The following is a 20388-nucleotide window of genomic DNA, read 5'->3' on the forward strand; positions in this document are numbered from 1 at the left end:
CTAAACCGGCACTTTACCGAAACCGGCATGACCTCCCATTCCCGTTAAATTCCCTCCCGAGTTGATATCCTGGGAAAAAAATAACACACGTCATGATCCAATCTGGAACTGGTTACGGATGAATACCAAGAAAGTGAACACATGGCAAATGTTATTGTTTTAATAAGATCACGGAATTAGGGATAGTCGTGGCAAGAGACAGAAAAAAGGGTACCTTCGACGGGAGTGAACTTTACCGGTGATGAACCAGAAATTGGCAAATTGGTGACATTACGATAAGGACTTTAAGGACAGACATTTCGCTCTTCTGATTGAGGGGTTAATATGTAACCTAGATGCTTGAATAGTTTCTAAAGACAAGATACACTCCAATTTTTCTCGATGACGGTTTATAGTGGATTGATTTCGAAGATGAAAAATGTATGCAACGGTGTGCAATTGCGTACATTGGGATTCCATGTCGTCTACAAACCAAACGTCAGAAAGATTAGAGCACTGTGCTCCTTGGTGTGCTGTTGGAACGAATTTGTTTCAAAGATGAGTCGGTTTATTACTAGAGGAGGCACTAATGATGCGAAATTTCCTTTGGGATATAACTGCTGGATCTCTGCGGTCACCGGAAATCCAAATGTTTGGCGATGTAGGAAAATGCGTGAAATGGCAGATTTCAAAGAGGTCAACAATTAACGTTCGCAAAGGACGGAAGGTGGAAAAGACCTTTTTGAAGAGAATGTTTATTAACAAACATCGTAGCAACTTCACCGAATATTGGAGGGAAATGGTTCATTTGACATTTTTCCGGCATTTTTCCATCGACATTATTGTGCTTGTGCTGTATCATGCTGGTATAAATTCTTTTTAAATGGCCAACTTGGCCAAAATAGAAAACTTCAAATTTGACCACTGGTTTCCTTTCAGGAGAAGAAATTTTGATTGAATCATTGTTTTCTGTATTGGATGATCATTTTTCCCCACAGTATTGAGTATTTACATTTAAAACACATCTGCGTCACCTTGGAATCCAGCCCTGTCATCCTAGTTGCAGCTTCCGTAAACTATATCTCTGCGGTGACCAGAAAAAAAACCGGAATAGGAGCAGTGTAGACACCGCCAAAGAGAGGAAACAGTAGGCGGATGTGAACAGAAGCCTTGTCCTCTTATAGCTAGGTAACCAATCAGCAAATCATTGTGATGTGAGAGGGTGAATCTAATGACAAGTGGTGTGAAATGCCATTGATTTAGGTTGATGCGACTGACTGGGCATTTTATTTTGGTGGTTAACTCCAGTCAAGTTGATACTGAGCTGATATTTGTGAACTGTGTTTATTGAAGAGTGAAACTGTTTTCTTGTATTTCGATCTTACCGATTGACAAACGCATGATGATGGATGCAACCCGGGTTGTATCACCCAGTGTGCTGTGGGTTTTGCTGCTGTGTTTCACGGCAGTGGTGGCTCAGCCGAGGATTGAGATTGCCCCCCAGACGACCACCGTTGTCGTGCGAGGCACCACGACCCTGTTCTGTAAAGTTGCAAATAAAGGAATGTACACAGTGAACTGGATCAAAGATGACAAAGTGATCAGCAATGATGGGTCGATTGTATCCTCAGCAGTTCCCTCAACGCGATACTCAATTGTCGGAGATCCCATCCAAGGGAACTACAACTTGAGGATTACAGATGTCTTGACTTTGGACAACAACCCTTTCCGGTGTCAGCTTCGCGCGCCTGCATCAGGAGGTGAGGACATTATCTCAGACCCAGCGAATCTTATCGTCCAACATCCACCGGCAGAAGGTTACCCCCAGTGCTCCCCTGACTATCAAAGCTTCACGGGGCTGCAGATTGGGCAGCAGGTCAACTTCTTTTGTTCCACAGAGAGGGGCGAGCCGGCAGCACACTTGAATTGGACCCTGGATGGTGCTCAGATCCCAGCCAAACTAACCGAGTCCACACCAGGTTTCATTGGATTGAACTTCGCTAGAAATGTCACCATAGAAGACAACGGGAGAGTCTTCATCTGTATCTTGACACACGACCTCTTACCAGGACCGAGGACTTGTCAGGTAGGACCTTTAGATGTAATCTTCCCTCCTGTGGAGACCACCATCAAACCTACACCTCGTGTCCCCAAGGAAGGCAGAACACTCCTCCTGGTTTGTGCAGCAATTGCCAACCCCATCTTGGATATGACTTACACATGGTACGTCACGCCACCTACCCCAGAGATTGGGGAGAGGCAAGTAAGCAGAGTCAGTAGACCTCAGGGTAGCATATGGGTGTTAGGAGATGTTACTCATGAAGATGAAGGCACAGTGGTTGTCTGTGAGGCTAGAAACAATCTTGGAGCACTCAACGCCTCCTTTACGATCGACGTCTTCAAAAAAACCACACCTCCTCCGCGCCCGACCCCACCTCTTGTCGTCCCCACCAGAGGCCAACCGCCGGTCACTGCTGCACCTAAATCAGGGGTTCTTACGACACCCTATGTCATCATTCTCATTCTGATCGCAGTGGCATTGCTCCTATTGACCATCGCTTTGGTCATTTTTGTCGTGAAGAGGAAAAAGCAACCGTCCACTGCTGTCATCACAGTGACTGATTTGGACAACATGCACGCTGACGTGCACTCCCTAGCCTCCTTCGGGAACATTTCCCGTCATGGCACGCCTTACCTCGACCGTGTCGACTATGAACTCAACAGAAGTCGCTCTCACAGCAGGGACATGTTCGACAGTGTCAGTCTGGACTCGGCCTCTGCTCTGGTACGGTTGCAATCTCGCGAATCTCCCACCCGTAGAAAGCAAAGCGTGGACTCTCTAGGTAAACCCCTCCGCTATGATCAGAATCATCGGGAGTACCGCAGCCCAAGCAACGGTTCTCCCACTCACCGCCCAGCCAAGCGTCTGGATTCCTCCCCCATCAAGGAGCGCAAACTCAGCGAATCGGCACACAGCCAAGCCGGTCGTCCCTTACCCAAGATCACCGAGCCGGTTCAACAGAATGAGTATGCTGAGGTGACACCAGTCGCTGTCCGTAAGAAATACAACGAATCTCAGCTCTCGGTTACATCTCCGGAGTCTGGTTTTGGTGAGGACGACGTACTCATCAAACCTTTGAATGGCGCTTATCCATCTCAGTCTTCTAATAACTGTAACTGTAGCCGTAAGATGTCCCATGTCGAAGTCTGATGCAATAGTCGATTAAATAAAGGGCAGAAGTCGATCCGTCTGATGAAGGTATGAGAGCCGAATGTCGCGGTATGATCAAAGCTTTGCTTGCTAAGTTCCCTGATTGGAAGATGAAGAAAATGTAATTGCTGATGACACAACAAGAAATACAAACATGTTTCGCACCGCAGATAGATTTAAGACCGTTGTTTGTATTTGAGTAACAGGTAACAGATAAATTCTCGAGAACAACTGCTCAAGTTGAAATCGGCAACCAACGATCGATCAAAAGGGACAAGGCATTAAGAGGCTGGTGGTCAAGGACAAAGGTCAGGAGTCGAGGGTCAGAAACTTTTTCAACAAATGTCAAAGGTGTCAAATTCTGATGAACAAAAATGTAACATCAAGGTTTCTTTAAATTAAAGATAGCAGGAAATCAACAAACTCAGTTTAATTGTATCATTTAAACTTATAAACCAGGACTTTATGACAGTACCATTCCGTGCTGTAAAGAACCTAATGCGTAGAAGATGATTTTTTCTTTCCTGGAAAGGATCTTTAGCTTGTGAAAGTTGTGGGTAGAAAATGGTGATTGAAGATTCTGATTTTTAGTTCGAAAAGAATTGACCATTACTTTAATGTGAACGGGATGGAGCATACAAAATGAGTTGACTCAGCACGGTGTGGTAAAATTTATTTCAGGCAAATTGAAAACTTGGGAAAGTGTTGTGCAGTAGCGCTAGAAATCTTCTGGTGATTTCTACGATTGTATGACGGGATCGTGTGTATGGAGTGAGCGTATTAAAGATCCTACGCTTGCTGTGCCATTAGAGAGGGCACTAATATGATAAATGCAATGTAATTTTATAATTTTAATACCAGAGTTGGTAATTGGAAAGGCATTGTTCAAAGTTTGCAATAGTTTAGCTTTTTTACTAGAAGTTCCTTGTATTGTTTGTAGTTAAAGTTGTATGTGATTAGTTTTTTATCCGGGTGAGAACTTGAGCTTGACAATTATTGGCTAGCTTATTCAACGAGTCCAAGGCGGCAGTTCAAGTCCCACCCAGGTAACTTTAGTTTTATGGATGGATAACCGTAACTTACTTGTAGAAATGAACTATTCCATAAATATTTTGAGAGATGGAATTTTTGGGTGAGGTGGAGGGATGAAAAATAATCTTCTGATCTCAGAGTTTGAAGCATTTTGTTCGGAAGGGAGAAATCGTTTGAGACAAGTGATTCAGCGTTCGACTGTGGCGTTGTTTGCATACGCGTTGACGTTGGAAAGTTGTAGGGTGTTAAAACTTTAGAAAAAAAGGAAGGAAAAAAGGGTCAGACGTTACACTGCTTGGGCTTTTCGTAAATATAGAAGTTTTATTTTTTAAATTCTGCTTTTAATAATCGTAGTTTGTATCAATGTGTTCAATTTTAAAATGAAGTTAGAATTATTTCCTTATTGATCGTTCGAAGACATTGATGATTCAAGTATACAATTCAAGGATACAAAGTGTTGCAAGACTTCTTTCAAAATACTGCCTCAAAATGTCTGCTAAGTTGACATGGCCTTTAAAACGTGCCTCTTTGTTTATATATCATGACTCTGAATAATTAACAGCTGAGCTATTTTGATTCTTGTAAACATTTAGTTCACTTAAATATGTATGAAATAAAATCGACATTTGCGTATGGTTTCAGGTTGTGTTAAATTAAATTTCTCAGTTTTAACTTCAATAAAATTTCTTATCAAATTAGGTTTAAATTGTCGAGTTTGTCGCAGTGCTGATCAATAATTTTAGGCCGAAAGACTTTAATTACTTTCTTAATGGTTTCATGGAGGTGGACAGACGTGGAGGTCGTGACTTCGTTGCACGTCAGGAAACCTTGGGCGGGGTGTTAGGAATTAAGGGGGTGTGAATTGAGTGAAAAGGTGTAGTCTTGTCACGGGTCAGAATTCAGACGGAAGTACATGTATTTCCTACTGTGATTAAGAAGACTTTTCCATAACTTGTTTGGTTGTGTATACAAGTTCCCAGTCTGCACGATTTCAGCCTACTGGGTCCTACGTGGCTTGAAATTACACACGACTCTACGGGAAGCGGCTGCAACCACAGCCATGGACTTGTGCGTAATCTCAAGCCACAGCCAAGTAATTTGGGGACATAGCCTCAGCCAACTAGACGGGCGTGCGGTTACCAGTGGTGACCTTTGACTTTGGTTTGTTCGTTTTTGCATCACACCGGAAGGGAGATATTTATCAGGCGGAAGCTAGAGACCAGCAAGCGGCGTGTCCGTTTCCCGCCCAAAAATGATAAAGTTGTAGGTTCTGAACTGAGTCAGACGACATCTGCTGAGAACATTCCAAAAAAGATAGCTTTATACGGTATGAATTGCACCATCAATTTAGATCATCAATATTTCATTAGCAATTTGATTACACGATACACCCACCGATGTTTCTTGTGTTGCCGGTAGAAAGCTCCGTATTCTTATCAATAAATTATTACTACCTGTGGTGATCGATGACAACTATATTCCCTCAAGAAATGCTGCTTCCATAAATGCTGTAGTCTTTGAACTGTAATGTTCGTGTCAATTCTTTCGAGTGCTGTAGCAGGACCTCCTACGTGATTCTGATGCAGAATTCGAAGTCAAATTTGATTATTGGACACTCTCCCGCCAAAATGACTCGAGGGTGGTGGCGCTCTTGGCAGCGCCTAATGTTCTTTGAATCGAGAATTTCTATTTAGTGTTTTAGAGTAGGCCTATTCTCCACATTTCGGATAAGACCCACAAAACTGTATAAAATTAATGATGTCGTGTCTTGGACTTCATAGACATCCAAATTGTACATGTTTCCCTAAATTGTACGTGTGGCATAGAATGGAAGTTTTGAGGGAAATTGTCATGAGCCATGAGAAAGTTATAACGCGGCTGGAAATAACACGTGCTCTCGTGGAAGCACAAAGCCATCACTGGCTACAGCTTAGTTGATTCGGATACGGCTGTGAGGGCGCTGTACTATTTTACGCAGCTGTTGTTTGCTGCTTTGCTATGTCACACGACGAAAAGTCGTTGAGGGCGCATTACGTAATCGCTATTCAACCCTTCACAAAGGGAATTAAAAACAGTTTGCATGTTGTACGAGAATACATAAAAGTCTCCCGGAAAATTCGTCCTTAAAAACATAGTGCACTTGTAAAAATCTGTATTGTCTGTCCCAAATTACATTCGAAGAAATAATGGAATTTAGTTTTCTGTTTTCAACTTTGGCGAGACATTCGTGACCTCATTTTTGGTACCCCTGTTACTTAAGGTTCCACCTTTCTTACTGTGGAAGGACAAGTGTTTAGCATAACAATAGAGCACACGGTTAGGAATTCTATGTGGTGAAGTATTCAGGTCCTTCTGAAGACACCCACGCCCTTGATCCAGTACAAAGTGTGATGAGGTGGGGAGGTCTTGCATTTAAAACGCCGTCGTAGTCAGTTTCTTATCTCCGCTGTATTTCCTCTACTTTGCTCGTCCCGTTGTACTTCGATCGGGAAGAATGTTGTTTTTCCTCCTTGTGTCCCTGGCGACCTCACCGCTGGTCTTCGCGGTGGCAGACACTCCGAAGTTTGTACTCCAACCGCGGGATACGTCGGTTATTTACGGTGAAACAGTGACTCTGTACTGTTCGGTCAGCGGTGAAGAAGGCGCCCAGTTTGTGTGGATCAAAGACGGCAGCGTCATCACTCGCGGCTTCTCCATATTGACCACTGACTCACACCGGTTTTCCATCGGTGTGACGGGCACTGGAAGCTACAACCTGGTGATTACTGACGCGCAGGCTGGAGACTCGGGTTCTTACCGCTGTGTGGTGACAACGGGCGGTACCGGGTTGATTTCTAACACCGCCAACCTTCAGGTTTGGTCTCCACCCGTTGTTGAGTATCCTACATGCTCCGGGGCGGGGTCTAACGAGGTAGCGGTCGGAGAGACAGTTACCTTGTCCTGTGATGTAGAGGGAGGTAATCCTAAGGTCCAGCTCTTCTTGAACAAAGGAGATGTCGCAGTGGAGACCAGAGAAACCACTACAGGAATATCGTAAGTTGATTTTTTGGAAAAAATTTGCATTCTGACTCCACTTTTCTCATCATAGGCCTACATCATCTCAATAAACGTCAGTCATTACAGAAATGCTGGAAAGACACGAATTCTGGACTGAGAAACATTTACCGATGTTGTTGGGAAATACTTAAAAAATTCTCATCACTCCCTATAGACTTGGCACACAACTTCTGAAGTGGAGTCAGGAAGCAACTTTTTTTTTTCAAAACTGCATATGTAATCCTTCAGTTTTCTCAGAAAGCATTATTTACATCTATTCATAAGAGCCCTCCTACATGGCTGCCAGGATTTAAGATCACGTACTGTCTTCAAGTTAGTTTTTGCATCTCGCTGCCTTGGAAGGAAAGCGTCCCATATACAGAAAGCGCTTGACACCCTGTGCACAAACCCTATGAAAGTGGTCTAAAAAATCCTGTTTTGAAAGTACACGCTTCAACGTTTTCATTGCTAAAATTGGCTTTTTAGGGCATATTACTTCCTGTTGCCTAATAAACTACTGCAAGGAGAAATTCGTGATTTCGTATATGGAACTCTTACTGTACTGGAAGAATATTTAATTGAAGTTGGTCGACTTTTGAACAAGTTTTCATGAAAAGTGCCCTCTGTTGGCCACTAGTGGGTATTTTCATGATAACCACAAAGGCGGAGGTGTGTGCTCAATTGAAAGAAAAGGTATGTTTGAATCAAAGGTTGGAAAAGATAAGGTATGTTACGCCGAATTCACTCTTTTGCTATTTATTTGTTTCTGTAGTTTTAGTAACGAGGAGATCAATCCCAGTTTTGAGAAAGAGCGTTTTTAAGGGATTCTCACCATTTTATTAATTAAAGAACGTGTCTTCTGACAAAGACGTCTTGCAAAGAGATTATCGGAGTGAACCAACCTTGTACAGATAAATTAAACTTGTCACTTTGATGAGCGAAAAAAGATGTTATTTAAATTCGATGACTAAGAAGTAAAAAGTGACTTAAGTTTCCACTTCACTCGTTAAACAATACAGGAAGTTTGTTTAATTTTAAAGGCAACATGCGAAAGATGTTTGCACAAGCGCATTTCATGCGACAATGTCATCGTGAGTGGTATTTCACATTGACAGCTCCAATGTCTCTATTAAGGTTGTGCGGTTTTTTATTCAACTTTGTAACAACACCACCCTGTTCAGCATATCCTAACAAATCATATTTCGGCTGAGGTAAATTGGTGCTATAAAATCCCCACTTTACGTGGAAAATTGTTGTCGTATACGTTGAATTATATAAGTTTATTTTTTACATAATTATCCACGATCGGTACGGTAGTCAAGCAGGTCATTGTGACATGCATTCTGAAGCGAATTGTTGAGTGTACTGCTAGGGGCAAGTTGGAGCGTTCATGATTTGCCTGGTTGCCCATTTTATGAGCAAATCAGTTGGGATGATGGACCACTTGTAACCGATGGCAGTCGATAGAATGTTGATGTATAAATCCAGAGATTGTAAAAGTCGTACAGTGTGGGATTTTTAACACTTAGAGGATTATTCTTTTACTTTTGCACCGACGTCCAACCATACTCTTAGCAGCCACTCGTAGGAAACACGCGACTGTGACGTCATAAGTACAGACTATAGTCGTGACATGTTTGGCATACAGGCGCTTAGTCGTCCGCGCTTTTCAAGCCGAAATGCAAACATCTTAGCAGCATGGAGTGCATCTGAAATGTTTGATCCGTCGATCGACAACGTATGATTATAAAATATTTTGACTTAGTGGTTGAAGAATCGTTTATTTATACTCCACATTTTACCAGTGTAAACTAGTACACTGGACAAGTGCTTTGTGTATGCCCAGACGGTTTTGACTCAGATTGAAGTGGCACTGGGAAAGTTGGTACCCGTATTCTGAAGGTTTGACCTCGTGTGTAAAAGGCATTGCGGGTGCACCATTTGAAAAGTAGCTAAAAACTGAACCGAAATGATCCACGCTTGTGCAAGACGTATGGGGTTCGATTTTTTGTGAATTCCACTGAGGGTGAAAGGAAAACGTAGTGTAGCAGCCTGGCAGGAGGGAGGGGTTGCCCACGCCCTTTTCTCCTAAAATCTCATTCGTTTGGGCAAAATAAAAACGAACGAGATCATTCTTCAGGTAGGTACTGCTTCAAGTCTTATGTTACTTTAATTTGCTTTCACTTTTATTTTATTAATCACAAACACGATTGAACAAATTTTACAAACTGATTTTGTTGAGGCGATTGTTTCCTCCCTCTTTGTGGCAGGTATGACTGGACTGTGACGGAGTCAGACGAAGCTGCTGAGTTTGTTTGCATCGGTACTCATCGCTTCTGGGCAGAACCACGCACCTGTCGGTTCGGACCATTCCATCTCGTCCACGGGCCACCTAGCCTGAATCTGGTACCGGCTGAGACGACAATCCAGGCCGGCCAGTCTGTGTCTTTCCTCTGCAGTGCCGAGTCGGCGCCCAGAGCATCATACACGTGGCTTGTCGGCGGCGAAGAGGTAGATAGTAATGGTGGTAGTACGGCGCGAATGACGGTACACGAGGTCGGAAGTAGCAGCATCCTCCTCGTACGCGATGTTGGGAACGAGGATCAGTCACTTCAGGTAGGCCTAAACAGTTCAGTACGAGGTACTAATTCAAGCCCCATTGAAAACAGAGTAAAATCAGAAACTGAAATCTGAAACACAAATTAATTGTCTTGTCCCTTTCAATTTCTTTTAAATCTTTTGTGGGTTAACCGATTACATTTTTAAGTATTTCCACAAAAAATTACCCACCGAAAAGTGACTTTTTCAAAGTGACAACCCTCGACTTTCTCGGGCACCTAGGACCCTTTTTCAACCGTAGTTTTTAGCCATTCTGCTCTCACATGAAAGCTCAAAGACCCAGGGAGTTCAACCTGGCAACGATTTACACAATCTCACCATTTGGGAGGCCAAATAATCTCCTTTTCAAAAGATACTGTGTGGGGATTTTTAATGCTGATGAACTGCTATGGCCAGAAATTCTCACTTGAATTAGCAGAATGTTCCCTGAAACGTGTCTCCCTCCGCTTGCAGATTATGTGTGTTGTGAGTTCGGCAACGGGCACAATGTCTGCTGGGGCTGTCGTTCACGTGGAGCCTGTCTACACTGCTGTCACTGGTCCTCCACCAACCCAAGAGCCATCATCCAAAGACAACGACAGTGACCAGGCAGATTCAGACACCACCAATGATCGTACATCCGCCGAAAGGAACGACGAGAATGACAATATCGCCGACGACGAGCCGGAGATTTACAAACCTGCCAACATCAATCTCGTCGTTGGGGGCGCCGTGGCTGGAGTTGGTGGTCTGCTCATCCTGGTAATAGTGATTGCGTTGATCTTTAGGCGAGGTCGGGCTTCCAGAAGCAGAGCGAGCAGATCGACCGAGAAACTAGCAGTTGGTGCCCAAGATGACAGCGATGTCTACTTCCGAAGCCGCTTCGTTGGCATTGCTCGCTCTTGGCTGTTCCCAGTCCACCGGGATACACAAAAGGGAATGGCAGCTTCTATGGCAAGTCAACAAAATCAGTCTTAGATTCCCACCTGCTGGAATAATATTTTTCAAGGTTTCTACCAATGACTTAAACAGACAAGGTCCCAAGATTTAGTGACATGAACAGTAAAACGGAGCGACACTTGTTAAAAAAAACCACCAGAATTTCATTTTTTTGAAGTCTTTTTTTTAATGAATAATCCCTTTAAAATTACATTAATCATCGAATTTTTATTACATGTATTTGTGAATTAGTAAGAGTTTTTTTTTTTAAGGTTTTTTAATGATTCATTTCAGTAGTTTCTCGCAAGACACAATTTGCCATGTACAATTCTAATCTATGGTCGGACAATTTCAGTTGGCAAATAAAGTACATTTATTAATTTTTATTAGTCAGTACTCATTTGGCATTAGACCGAGCTTCAAATCATTCTGAGTTTTTTTTTATTTTATCATTCCCGGATTCGTTTAAACGTTTAAGCAGCAGAAAAACATGACCCCAATCCCGGGCAATCTCAAGACATTATTTGTCACTTCCTGAAAAAAAGGTCTTGCACCTTGTGGTTTCCGGTGTGTCTACGTAGTGACAGGGAAGGTCGGGTACTCGGGAGACAACCAGCGTATTTCTGTGAACATACACTGTATACATTGAATTTGACCAGGAATGACTGACTAACTCTTTAATGTTTCAGAATATCATTAAGAATTTAGCTTTTAATCCTGACATGTCGCAGAACAGAAGTAAACATCATTTTGCTTGAATCGGAGAACCGTTCATTACCATTGATATATATGGAAATGATTTACACTTATGCGCCTGCATGTACTAAACTAAAAGTTTATATCACCCGTCTTCAAGCTCATTTATCGATAACAGAGAGCTAGAGATTTGACTTGTGGTTTGACATGACAATTTGCTGGACCCGTGGTGTTACTTAAACGCGTATATAGAATTTGTAAGGTTGGAAAATCATTTCTACTGGAGATGGATGACATGAAAGATGTGATGGTTGTATTGCTGGAGTCGAAGTTTTAATCGCCGTGTATAATGTACATGTACTTGCATGAGTCATTGAAGACATATTGGAGTGGAAGGTCGTTTACTATCATTTTGTGTTTTAGTTCAAGTGGAGGAAGGAAGATCTGTGCCTGATATGATTTCCGTATCTCTTGGGTTTCAGATTGATAACAACATCCGTTATTTGTGTGCGTATTCAGTGGTCAATACAGGGCCGCTGTGCACGGATGCTATTAATCCACTTGGCTGTAACTCCTCAATTCAATCATTCTTGTAGATCTCACAAAGATTTAAATCGCCATTGAAACAAATTGAAAGAACGTGCCATTCTCTTTGTCATTTGCTAATAGTTTATTAGTTCACCGACTTTCCCCTTTGGGCTTGCTTACACTTCCGTTTACAATCCAGTAAATGGACTTTTACGAGTAACGAAAAACTTTAGTAAGGACTGCACTCTGCAATCGTTGCTCATGTGAAAAAAGTGTTGAAGTGCTGAATAACCCACTCTCGGTTCGGGCATTATGCTTACAAAAAGCTTGGGAAATTATTAAAACCCGCTACTGCTTGATAGTCATTCCCAGGTCGTCGTTCCGAGCTTTGTACTGGACTCTCAATCATTCACCGTTTCCATAACTTTTTAAGATTGTAAATGTTTATCCATTTTTCCGTTAACATTTTTAGAACGTAGTTACCGTTTTGGTGTGGTCGTATTTATTCGCTTACAACGTTACACTAATCCGTTTTTGGTTTATGCATTACCGTATACAATCTCTAATCTGGTTGAGAATTGGCTCATTTTGAGCCGGTAAGTGGGTAGATGAACCAAATTAAACCTTCAATTTAACAGTTAGCTGCTTGCCTCTGTTTTTGTACATGGCTTGTCCTCTAACCCCGTTAGGACAGGTGCTTCATGCCCGCAGAAGTCGTCTATATTGACCTTGATCTATGAGGATGATCGCAATGTGACAGTTGTCTGAAGATATAAAAATAGATTCCTTAAAGGCACAGCTATTAAAAGGGCTGTCGATGTCGTATGACACCTCAATCAACGTGTCGTGAGGGGTTTCTCACGTCTCCCTCAAATAGTTTTAAAAAGATACATTGTACGCGAATCACCGGGTTGCATGCATCGATGGGGGAATTAGGAAACCAGTGAACAAATTGAAACAGCCACTAAGAGTTATGAAGACAAACGTTTTGTCAATGCGATTACATGCTCCCGCACTATGGTACTCCCAGGTTTATACATCCTCGCTGAAGACCAAGTTCTGCTTCGTTCGTGCCACTTTGTTGGCAGACTACGCTTACTCGCATCCAATTCGCCTAACAGTTGTTCTTAGAGGATGGTGCGTGCGTATTTTTCAATTAAAATTGTTATGGCAGGATTGGATTAATTTTGTAGTGTCGGCAAGACCTACTTTAATATTTCCTCAGCTGAGATGCTTCGTGCTGTGATGTCTCAAGGAAACAGAGTGGTCATGGGTCAGTTTAGAGAACGCACTGAAAGTGTGAAGACCATACGATATATCTTCTTGTCCACATGCAAGGATCTTTAGTTATCTCGTTGTTTTCTGTGTGAACAGTTGAACACGGACTTAAAAATCAAGAGATGCATACAAGGGAATAACAATACGAGGTTGAGGAATCACCATATTTTCATCGATATCAATTAAGAAACAGGACAGGAAATCGCACGTAAGACATTTTCCGTTGTTTTATTTGATATTTTAACTTTTATCAATTAAAATGTTTAAGTCTGCAATGCCTGCTTTATACACTCATGATCGGTTTCTAAACTTGTTGATAAACATAATTTCTCAACCTCAACCGAAAGCATAGTTTAAGTACATGTATATCCTTTCCAAGGCCAAAGTCATCGTGACGTTTTTACACTATTTTTACAGACAGGATACAGTGCAAAGTGTTCCCTTTATATAGACTCGCAACTTGTCAAGTAAGATTAAACCGCCCCTTCCCGTGTTTGCCCGGGGAACCTGAATGGGGATTTAAACGGGTTCTGCCCGGCTCTTGTCAGCGTTTGACTATGCGTCACAATGAGAAAAGCTTCCCAGCACGGATGTTTATACAAAGTGGCATTTCAGATGTAAAAAAAAAGTAAAGTAAAATTAAAACAGCTCCCCAGGAAGAGTAAAATGGAACAAATGAGAGAAAGGCCATTGTTTGGGTCCATTCCCTTTCCTTTAAAAAGCACGTTGACGACCTATAGCTCCACCCTCAAGAAAGACCATAAAAGGGTAGGCGAAAAAAAATTGAAATTTTGCCTCCTCCCAACAAGCCTGGCCCTTTCGAAAGTTTGGTGTCCTATAGGTCAAAGGCACACTACAAAGACCAGCTAAGCTGATGGAGACACATGAGCTGATGCCACTCTGACAGCCAGTCCCTCGTAAATGACAAGAACGTTTAAGATTTTGGCCAAAAGTTTGAATTTGCTTGAATGCCTTCAAACATTTTGATTTTTAATATTAAATGATAAGCTCCAGCAAAGTGTTTGATGCCATTTTGGCGAGTTCTCCGCATTCACAAGGTGTGGCAAGCTGGACAATGGCCTCGGGCATACAAATCATCTGGCCTGTTTGTCAAATCTTACTCCCACAGGACGATGAATTTAGGACGAGAGTAAGATTCAGCGATACACCCATATGCACAAGCACTTCACTCGATGATTTCTTGTGGACACATCGATACTTTCCTTCCTTCCTTCTACAGCGTGGGATTACTTACGCGATGTGCTGAGAAACTATGAACCGCGCTCACCCTATGTCTACAACATTCTAGATTCCTTCACATGAGCAACATCCACCTCACTGACTGCAAGAAATGTACCACACGCAGTCGACTAGATTCGGCTGGAGCCATGAAATCATTATTAAGCTGTGACCTTGTAACTAACAGATTTATTTCAGTCTTCTAAATCATCTTTTAGCCTCTAATAACCAAGTAAATGAGCGAGCAAATAATGCCGTCAACTTATAAATGGAATCCGACTTGTGTAATAACTTTTGCGAAAATGTCTCAGTCGACAAGTACATTTTAAATTGATATAGGAATGTTTAGAAAGGCGTTATCGGATAAATTCAAGATTCCTAGCTGCGTCATTGAGTATCAGTCTCTGTTCGTGCTGTCACACAACAAAGTTGATGGACTTCGGAATTCAGTCTGAGGGAACATCACATTAACAGTAGCCATGTCCCAAGCGAGTTTGTCTTTTCGTGCTTGCAAGGTGAGACGTGACACAATCTTTGCCTTACAGCAACATTTCTAGGAATGTTGTTTTTAAATGATGCGCTGTTGCGTATAGGTTCTTCAAACTACCATGCTGTGTCTCATTCGTATGTGTGGTCGGTCGCGTTGCATTTGAAGCAAGTTTTACTCTTCCCTGTATTCCCATCGCCCCGAGGGGGCGCTCTCAACGGCAAATGTACTGCACAAATATTGGACTATGTAACAGCTTTGGGACGCGCAAAGTATTGAGGGGATTATTTACTGTCCTTATTTACTCATGTGCATTCAGTGCTCAGGTGTCATGCGAACGTGGAAGTGTTGACCTGTTCTTGTATTGTTCAAATGAACTCTATCCAATGAGTATCCGATGTTATATTGCCCTTCCCAGCACCCTGTGAGGGCGGTTGGGACCGTTGGGACGAATTTCAACTTTACGCTATTAACACTTGAGACCCGTACATAGAAAGAGTTACAACAACTTCAAGCTTTTAAACCTTAATGGTTGTCTTTGATGAGTACACAGACCAGCGTGCGGCTATTGTGTACCAACTGTGTGCACTGACGCATGACGAACGCAGTCCGCCATTTTGATTCCAACAAAACTCGTATCGTTACTTTCCCCTACGCACATTTCTCCAGCTGTAAACTGTTTGGGGCGCCCTCAAAACACACGGGCTGTCTCTTGGGCTACTTGGGCTAAATTTCAATTATTGCCTGCAGTTGGAGCGAAGCCACACTGCATTTGCTCGAGAACACGGAGATAAAGTCGCTCATTGTCTAACAATGCTCAATTTACCAAGGATTCACCCATCATCCAGGTCACAAAAAGTGCATGGCACAGACGACTTGACAGCCGGATATTGTTAGAATGATTTTCAACTCCAGCAACAATTTTTTAGAAGACTGACAACTTAAAAAATCCCAAGTGGCCTTCTGACATGAAGCAACCTTCTGATCCAAGGGCGACATGTAAATCTTCGAAACTATCTATTCGTCTTTAAAAGTCAGACAAGATTTAATTGACTGATTGCAAACATGTCAGGGCACAACAGGGACTGTTCGCATAGTTTGTCTTCAGATTTCACCAAACTGAAACTTTAAAGGCTAATTTCGCGATGACAGAAGAGAGTTATAAGCCTCGGTGATGTAGATTTCTATTGAGGCTGTGTATTGAGTGTAACTCAAGACTGCAGCAAGCAACCAAGGCGGTGAATTCACCGGAACTTGGCGTAATGGATGATACATGATGACTCAGAGTGGTAACAGCCGACACTAGTGCTTGCAAATGGTGCGAAGCTTGCAGTTAGCCACAAAACCCACAGACCCCAGACCTCTCTTCAATACACGCAAACTAGCCGTGTCACAGTCGCCCAAGACTTTGGATTAAAAGAGCCGAGAATTTCCAGATTTTCTGGCGGACATGTTGCGACGTTGGACGGTGATGGTCTGGTTGGTGCTTGGGTCTGTGAGGATGACAACCCAGGCACTGACTTGGATCATCCGACCGGTAGATGTTCTGGTCTTTGAAGGCCAACCTGTAACCCTGAGCTGCGGGATTAACTACGCATTAACGGGCTACGATAATCATCACTGGGTGCGGCTAGATCCTAAGAGTGACCAGCAATCGTTTTTGACGGAGGGAAAGTACATATCGGCAGCGCTGAGCGCCGACAAACGCCGGAGATATTCGGTAACCGCTCAGACGTCGGCCAGCGGCTATACGCTTCGAATGAATGACGCTACCAAAGCCGACAGTGGATTATATGGCTGTTTGGTATACAGCCGCACCAACGTCAACAGACGTTCCTTGTCCAATTTTGCCCGAGTCAAGGTGGTGCCACGGGCTCTGCCAACGGGAACGCCATTGTGTAAGGTAGAACCGCCCCACCCACAGCCAGGAACATCAGTTCAGTTCAGCTGCTCTAGTACAGTCGATGGATCTATCACCAGTCTGTCATGGTCTCTGAGTGGGGAGCCAGTGGTTGCAAACAGCGTCCTAGCAAGCGAGAGATCGAGCATAACCTTCCGTAAAACACTTGGAGATATGGATAACCAGGCTGTGTACACATGCACAGAACGATGGCCAGCAACTGGGGGCCAGCAAGCTTCCTGCAGCATTGTTCCTTTCGACATGCCGGTAAATGTGTCAGTAATTCCCTTGAGAGTACAAGTCGTGTCCGGTGAACCGGTAACATTTACCTGCCATGCAGAGTCGGTCCCTCCAGCCACAAGTTACATGTGGTACTACGAGGGTCATCCAGTCGTCGAGAGACCAGACCTCTTCGAGGTCCTCGATGACGGGAGGAAGATGAAGATTTTTCGTGTCGTTGGTGAGGATTTCTCAAAGTACACTGTGCGTTGCAAGGTCAAGAATATGTTAGCCATGAAGAGAAGCGCCACCGCGTTCCTAGACGTGATTCCGCTGTCCCAAAGGAACGCCATGTTGGAAAAGAAGCTCAAAAACCAAAGTATCGACCACTCAAGGAACACGAGTAATGCTGAGGGCGACAGTCACGTCAGACTACAACCAGGTGGGGTGTACGACAGGACACTGGTCACTGTCTTGATAGCTCTGACCGCTTCGGTCGGTACGGCCATACTGCTGGTCCTAGCCATGGTGCTTATTGCCTGCTTACGAAGACCGATTAAACGACGGCTGAGCTCAACAGGAGAAAGCGACCAGCAACCGTTACATGTCTCATCCTTCCCCATGAACGAGGTCACGTCAGCTGCCGGTTCTTCAACGAAGGCTGGAAAAAATCGAAACGGAAAAAGACGACCGCTGTCTTCGTCCTCCTACCAACCGCTCCAGAGGGATTTCAGTGTGTCTGGGGGGTCTCCTATAACTAAGAAAAAAACAATGCCAGTTCGAAAGATCTCATTACCAGCCATACCTCAGAAACATATTAAGAGCGTCTCGCTTTACGAAAACGCAACACCACTCCGCCTGTCTCTGTCGGAAGGTTTGGACCGTGAGAGGGTGTCCAAATCAAGCCGAAAAGGCCCATTCGCTCCAGTATCAATTTAAGTCGCTACCAAAATTAAGTCATAATTTCGACAGAAATGATTACATGCACATGTATACGAACACTTCAGAACATGTAAACACGGTATAGGTAACGCAGCGAGGTATGTTCATGACCCTTTTCACTAAATTCAATGTTATTTTTTTTACACCCGCGGGAACGTCATCTCAGCTAGCACAGTTTGCATATTATAACCATTGACCTAAGACTCAGTATAATTATGTATTCATTAGCTTGTTCGTCAGAATATTTCAACCGGTAACTACTTTGCACTAAATAATGAAAGAAGAGCAGACTGAAATTTGTTTTCTAAAATTCCGAAATCTATGATGTTGAAACTCATTGTGCAGCAAGATACATTTGTCAACTATTATTTGCCTCCAATCTGGTGACAGTAGCCCCCCAAACAAACAAGAACAAAATCGAGCAAAACTAGAAATTGATGATGTAGATTCGTCTCGCGTAAGGATTATAAAGGAGTGAATAAGGTGAAGTAGGTTAAATCTGTGGAGAATTGTCCACTGTTGTCATGTTGTCACTCGTTGAGGTTAGTCATACCAGGCTTTGCGTGTCTTGAGAGGATGTATGGGAGGCAGATGTTGCTGTTTAAAGACTGTTGTAAGGAGCCCGTGGTTATCTAGAGGTATTAGTTGATTATCAGCATTCCTATATCAGCTTTGAATGCATGGAAGTCATCTAAGGCTCAGTCTTTGGGGAAAAACACAAGGTCTCTGCCAACTATGAGCTCAGACGCACTCCCTTTCGATTGCTTGAAGCGCTCATCAGGATCTAAGTACGGGATTCAGCTTTTACTCGTTTCCTGCGCTTTCTTTTTGGCCAATCACTTTTGCTTTACTACGAATAAACGCACAGCACTGTGGGTATAATAACGTTATCGTCATTGGGTGTGTTTGACTAGCTTCCACGAGTTACGCGGGTTTAACCTCGTTTCCATCGTCTCGTTTTCTTACACGATGCATACGACCACCCCGAGTCAGGGTTGCTTTGTGAAAGCTATTCGAACGTACCAGCAATGAATACTTCTGTATTCAGCATACTTGGAAGTCGTCCCCTGGTTCACAGTCGTTGTATGAATTGGAGCTCAAGCAAAGCGGCTGTAACCAATCAACCTTTGGCAGGGCGGGGTACCGGTGACAATCTACCCATATCTTGTGGGCGTTATGGATTTAGCACCGGGAAGCAGTTTATCATCTCAGACTAGCACTTGAGCTTGTGTATGCCCGTCGCATGCACAACAAAGGATTGCATACGTATCTCTTGAGACAGTTGGCGTGCGTGTCATTCTATGGGTTGAGTCATGATAGCTCACAATAGCATTACTCACCACGCGGAGAAAAAACGTGCTTCACTATTGTCTTGCTTCCTTTCCTTTTATCTGCTGTTGGTAGAAAATCATTCAAATAAGGTACAAATATAGAAACGGGGTGTTCTGGACAACCTGGGGGATCTGTTAATTTTGTAGGGACTTAAAACTGTAGGAAAATTTTGGGACGTATCTGAATAGGGCGAATTACCATTTTCAGTCTTCGGCCTCATCTTCACAGCTCACGGGAAAGTATTGCTATGAAATCTTCCTTTAAGACAAAATATATATCAGAAAAAAAACGGGTCAGTTGGAATGGTAATATGTAGTCTTTTCCTGCTAAATCTGGGCAAAGTAGGCAAGAGCTAATAGATTGGGCAATAGGTCTGATTTCCGTCTCACAAATAAACAACTGCATATAATATAAAACACAAATTATCGGATCTGTACTTGAAGAACTAAAAAAAATCAAAAATTAAATCATGTTCCTCAGTTACTCTATCGGGTTTCAAGGAAATGGGTAACCTATCATGAGTATAAATGACAGTTGTCAAGTGAGCCAAATTTATTGGATGCACACATAGTAATCTTACGTTTTTTGACTGAGTCCATGTTTTGTTTGAGGACTGAGTGTTTGTAAAGGTATGTTGTATAAAACAGTAATGTTGACATTGACGAATGACTTCTATTCGTGATACACATACTTTGTTGACTTTCTTTCAAAGAAGACCGACCCTTAAAGATCACTTGTGCATATGTTTTTAAATTCCTTTTCGTTATATTGTCAGTTTTTAAAATTGTGCTTATCGCTGTCTTTAGTATCTATATTATGGTTTGTTTTTATTAATCCAAAAGACATTAGACCTCGTTGGCAAAAAGGGATAATTAATGTATGGATCGATTAAAAACGTAGAATTAAATAATTAAATCTGATAAATATGACTGAAAATGATCATGAGAATGCTGCGTTACGTAAACTTCTCTT

The 20388-nt window shown here is 42.8% G+C and overlaps 3 protein-coding genes across 3 annotated transcripts; all 3 read left to right on the forward strand.

Moving 5' to 3' along the window:
* Positions 1-69: 69 nt before the first annotated feature.
* Positions 70-6657, forward strand: LOC147796719 (uncharacterized). Its single transcript, XM_087146779.1, has one exon. It carries the CDS (start codon positions 1379-1381, stop codon positions 3188-3190), a length of 1812 nt encoding a protein of 603 aa, XP_087002905.1. The 5' UTR covers positions 70-1378; the 3' UTR covers positions 3191-6657.
* On the forward strand, positions 6578-12660 carry LOC110978839 (peroxidasin-like). Its single transcript, XM_087146792.1, has 3 exons — positions 6578-7255; positions 9529-9874; positions 10331-12660. The coding sequence occupies exons 1-3, from the start codon at positions 6717-6719 to the stop codon at positions 10832-10834; spliced, it is 1389 nt and encodes a 462-aa protein (XP_087002918.1). The 5' UTR covers positions 6578-6716; the 3' UTR covers positions 10835-12660.
* Positions 12661-12809: 149 nt separating this feature from the next.
* Positions 12810-20094, forward strand: LOC147796720 (uncharacterized). Its single transcript, XM_087146791.1, has one exon. It carries the CDS (start codon positions 16474-16476, stop codon positions 18079-18081), a length of 1608 nt encoding a protein of 535 aa, XP_087002917.1. The 5' UTR covers positions 12810-16473; the 3' UTR covers positions 18082-20094.
* The last annotated feature ends 294 nt before the right edge of the window (positions 20095-20388 follow it).

Source organism: Acanthaster planci, linkage group LG15, assembly GCF_054643075.1.
Source record: "Acanthaster planci isolate LZ-2023a linkage group LG15, COTS_SCS, whole genome shotgun sequence".
Lineage (NCBI taxonomy): Eukaryota > Metazoa > Echinodermata > Asteroidea > Valvatida > Acanthasteridae > Acanthaster > Acanthaster planci.

Coding starts and splice junctions, on each gene's coding strand:
- LOC147796719 (XM_087146779.1), top strand. CDS start 1,379: ATGATGATGGATGCAACCCGGGTTGTATCACCCAGTGTGCTGTGGGTT.
- LOC110978839 (XM_087146792.1), top strand. CDS start 6,717: ATGTTGTTTTTCCTCCTTGTGTCCCTGGCGACCTCACCGCTGGTCTTC. Junction 7,256..9,528: donor GAAACCACTACAGGAATATC/GTAAGTTGATTT, acceptor TCTTTGTGGCAG/GTATGACTGGACTGTGACGG. Junction 9,875..10,330: donor ACGAGGATCAGTCACTTCAG/GTAGGCCTAAAC, acceptor CTCCGCTTGCAG/ATTATGTGTGTTGTGAGTTC.
- LOC147796720 (XM_087146791.1), top strand. CDS start 16,474: ATGTTGCGACGTTGGACGGTGATGGTCTGGTTGGTGCTTGGGTCTGTG.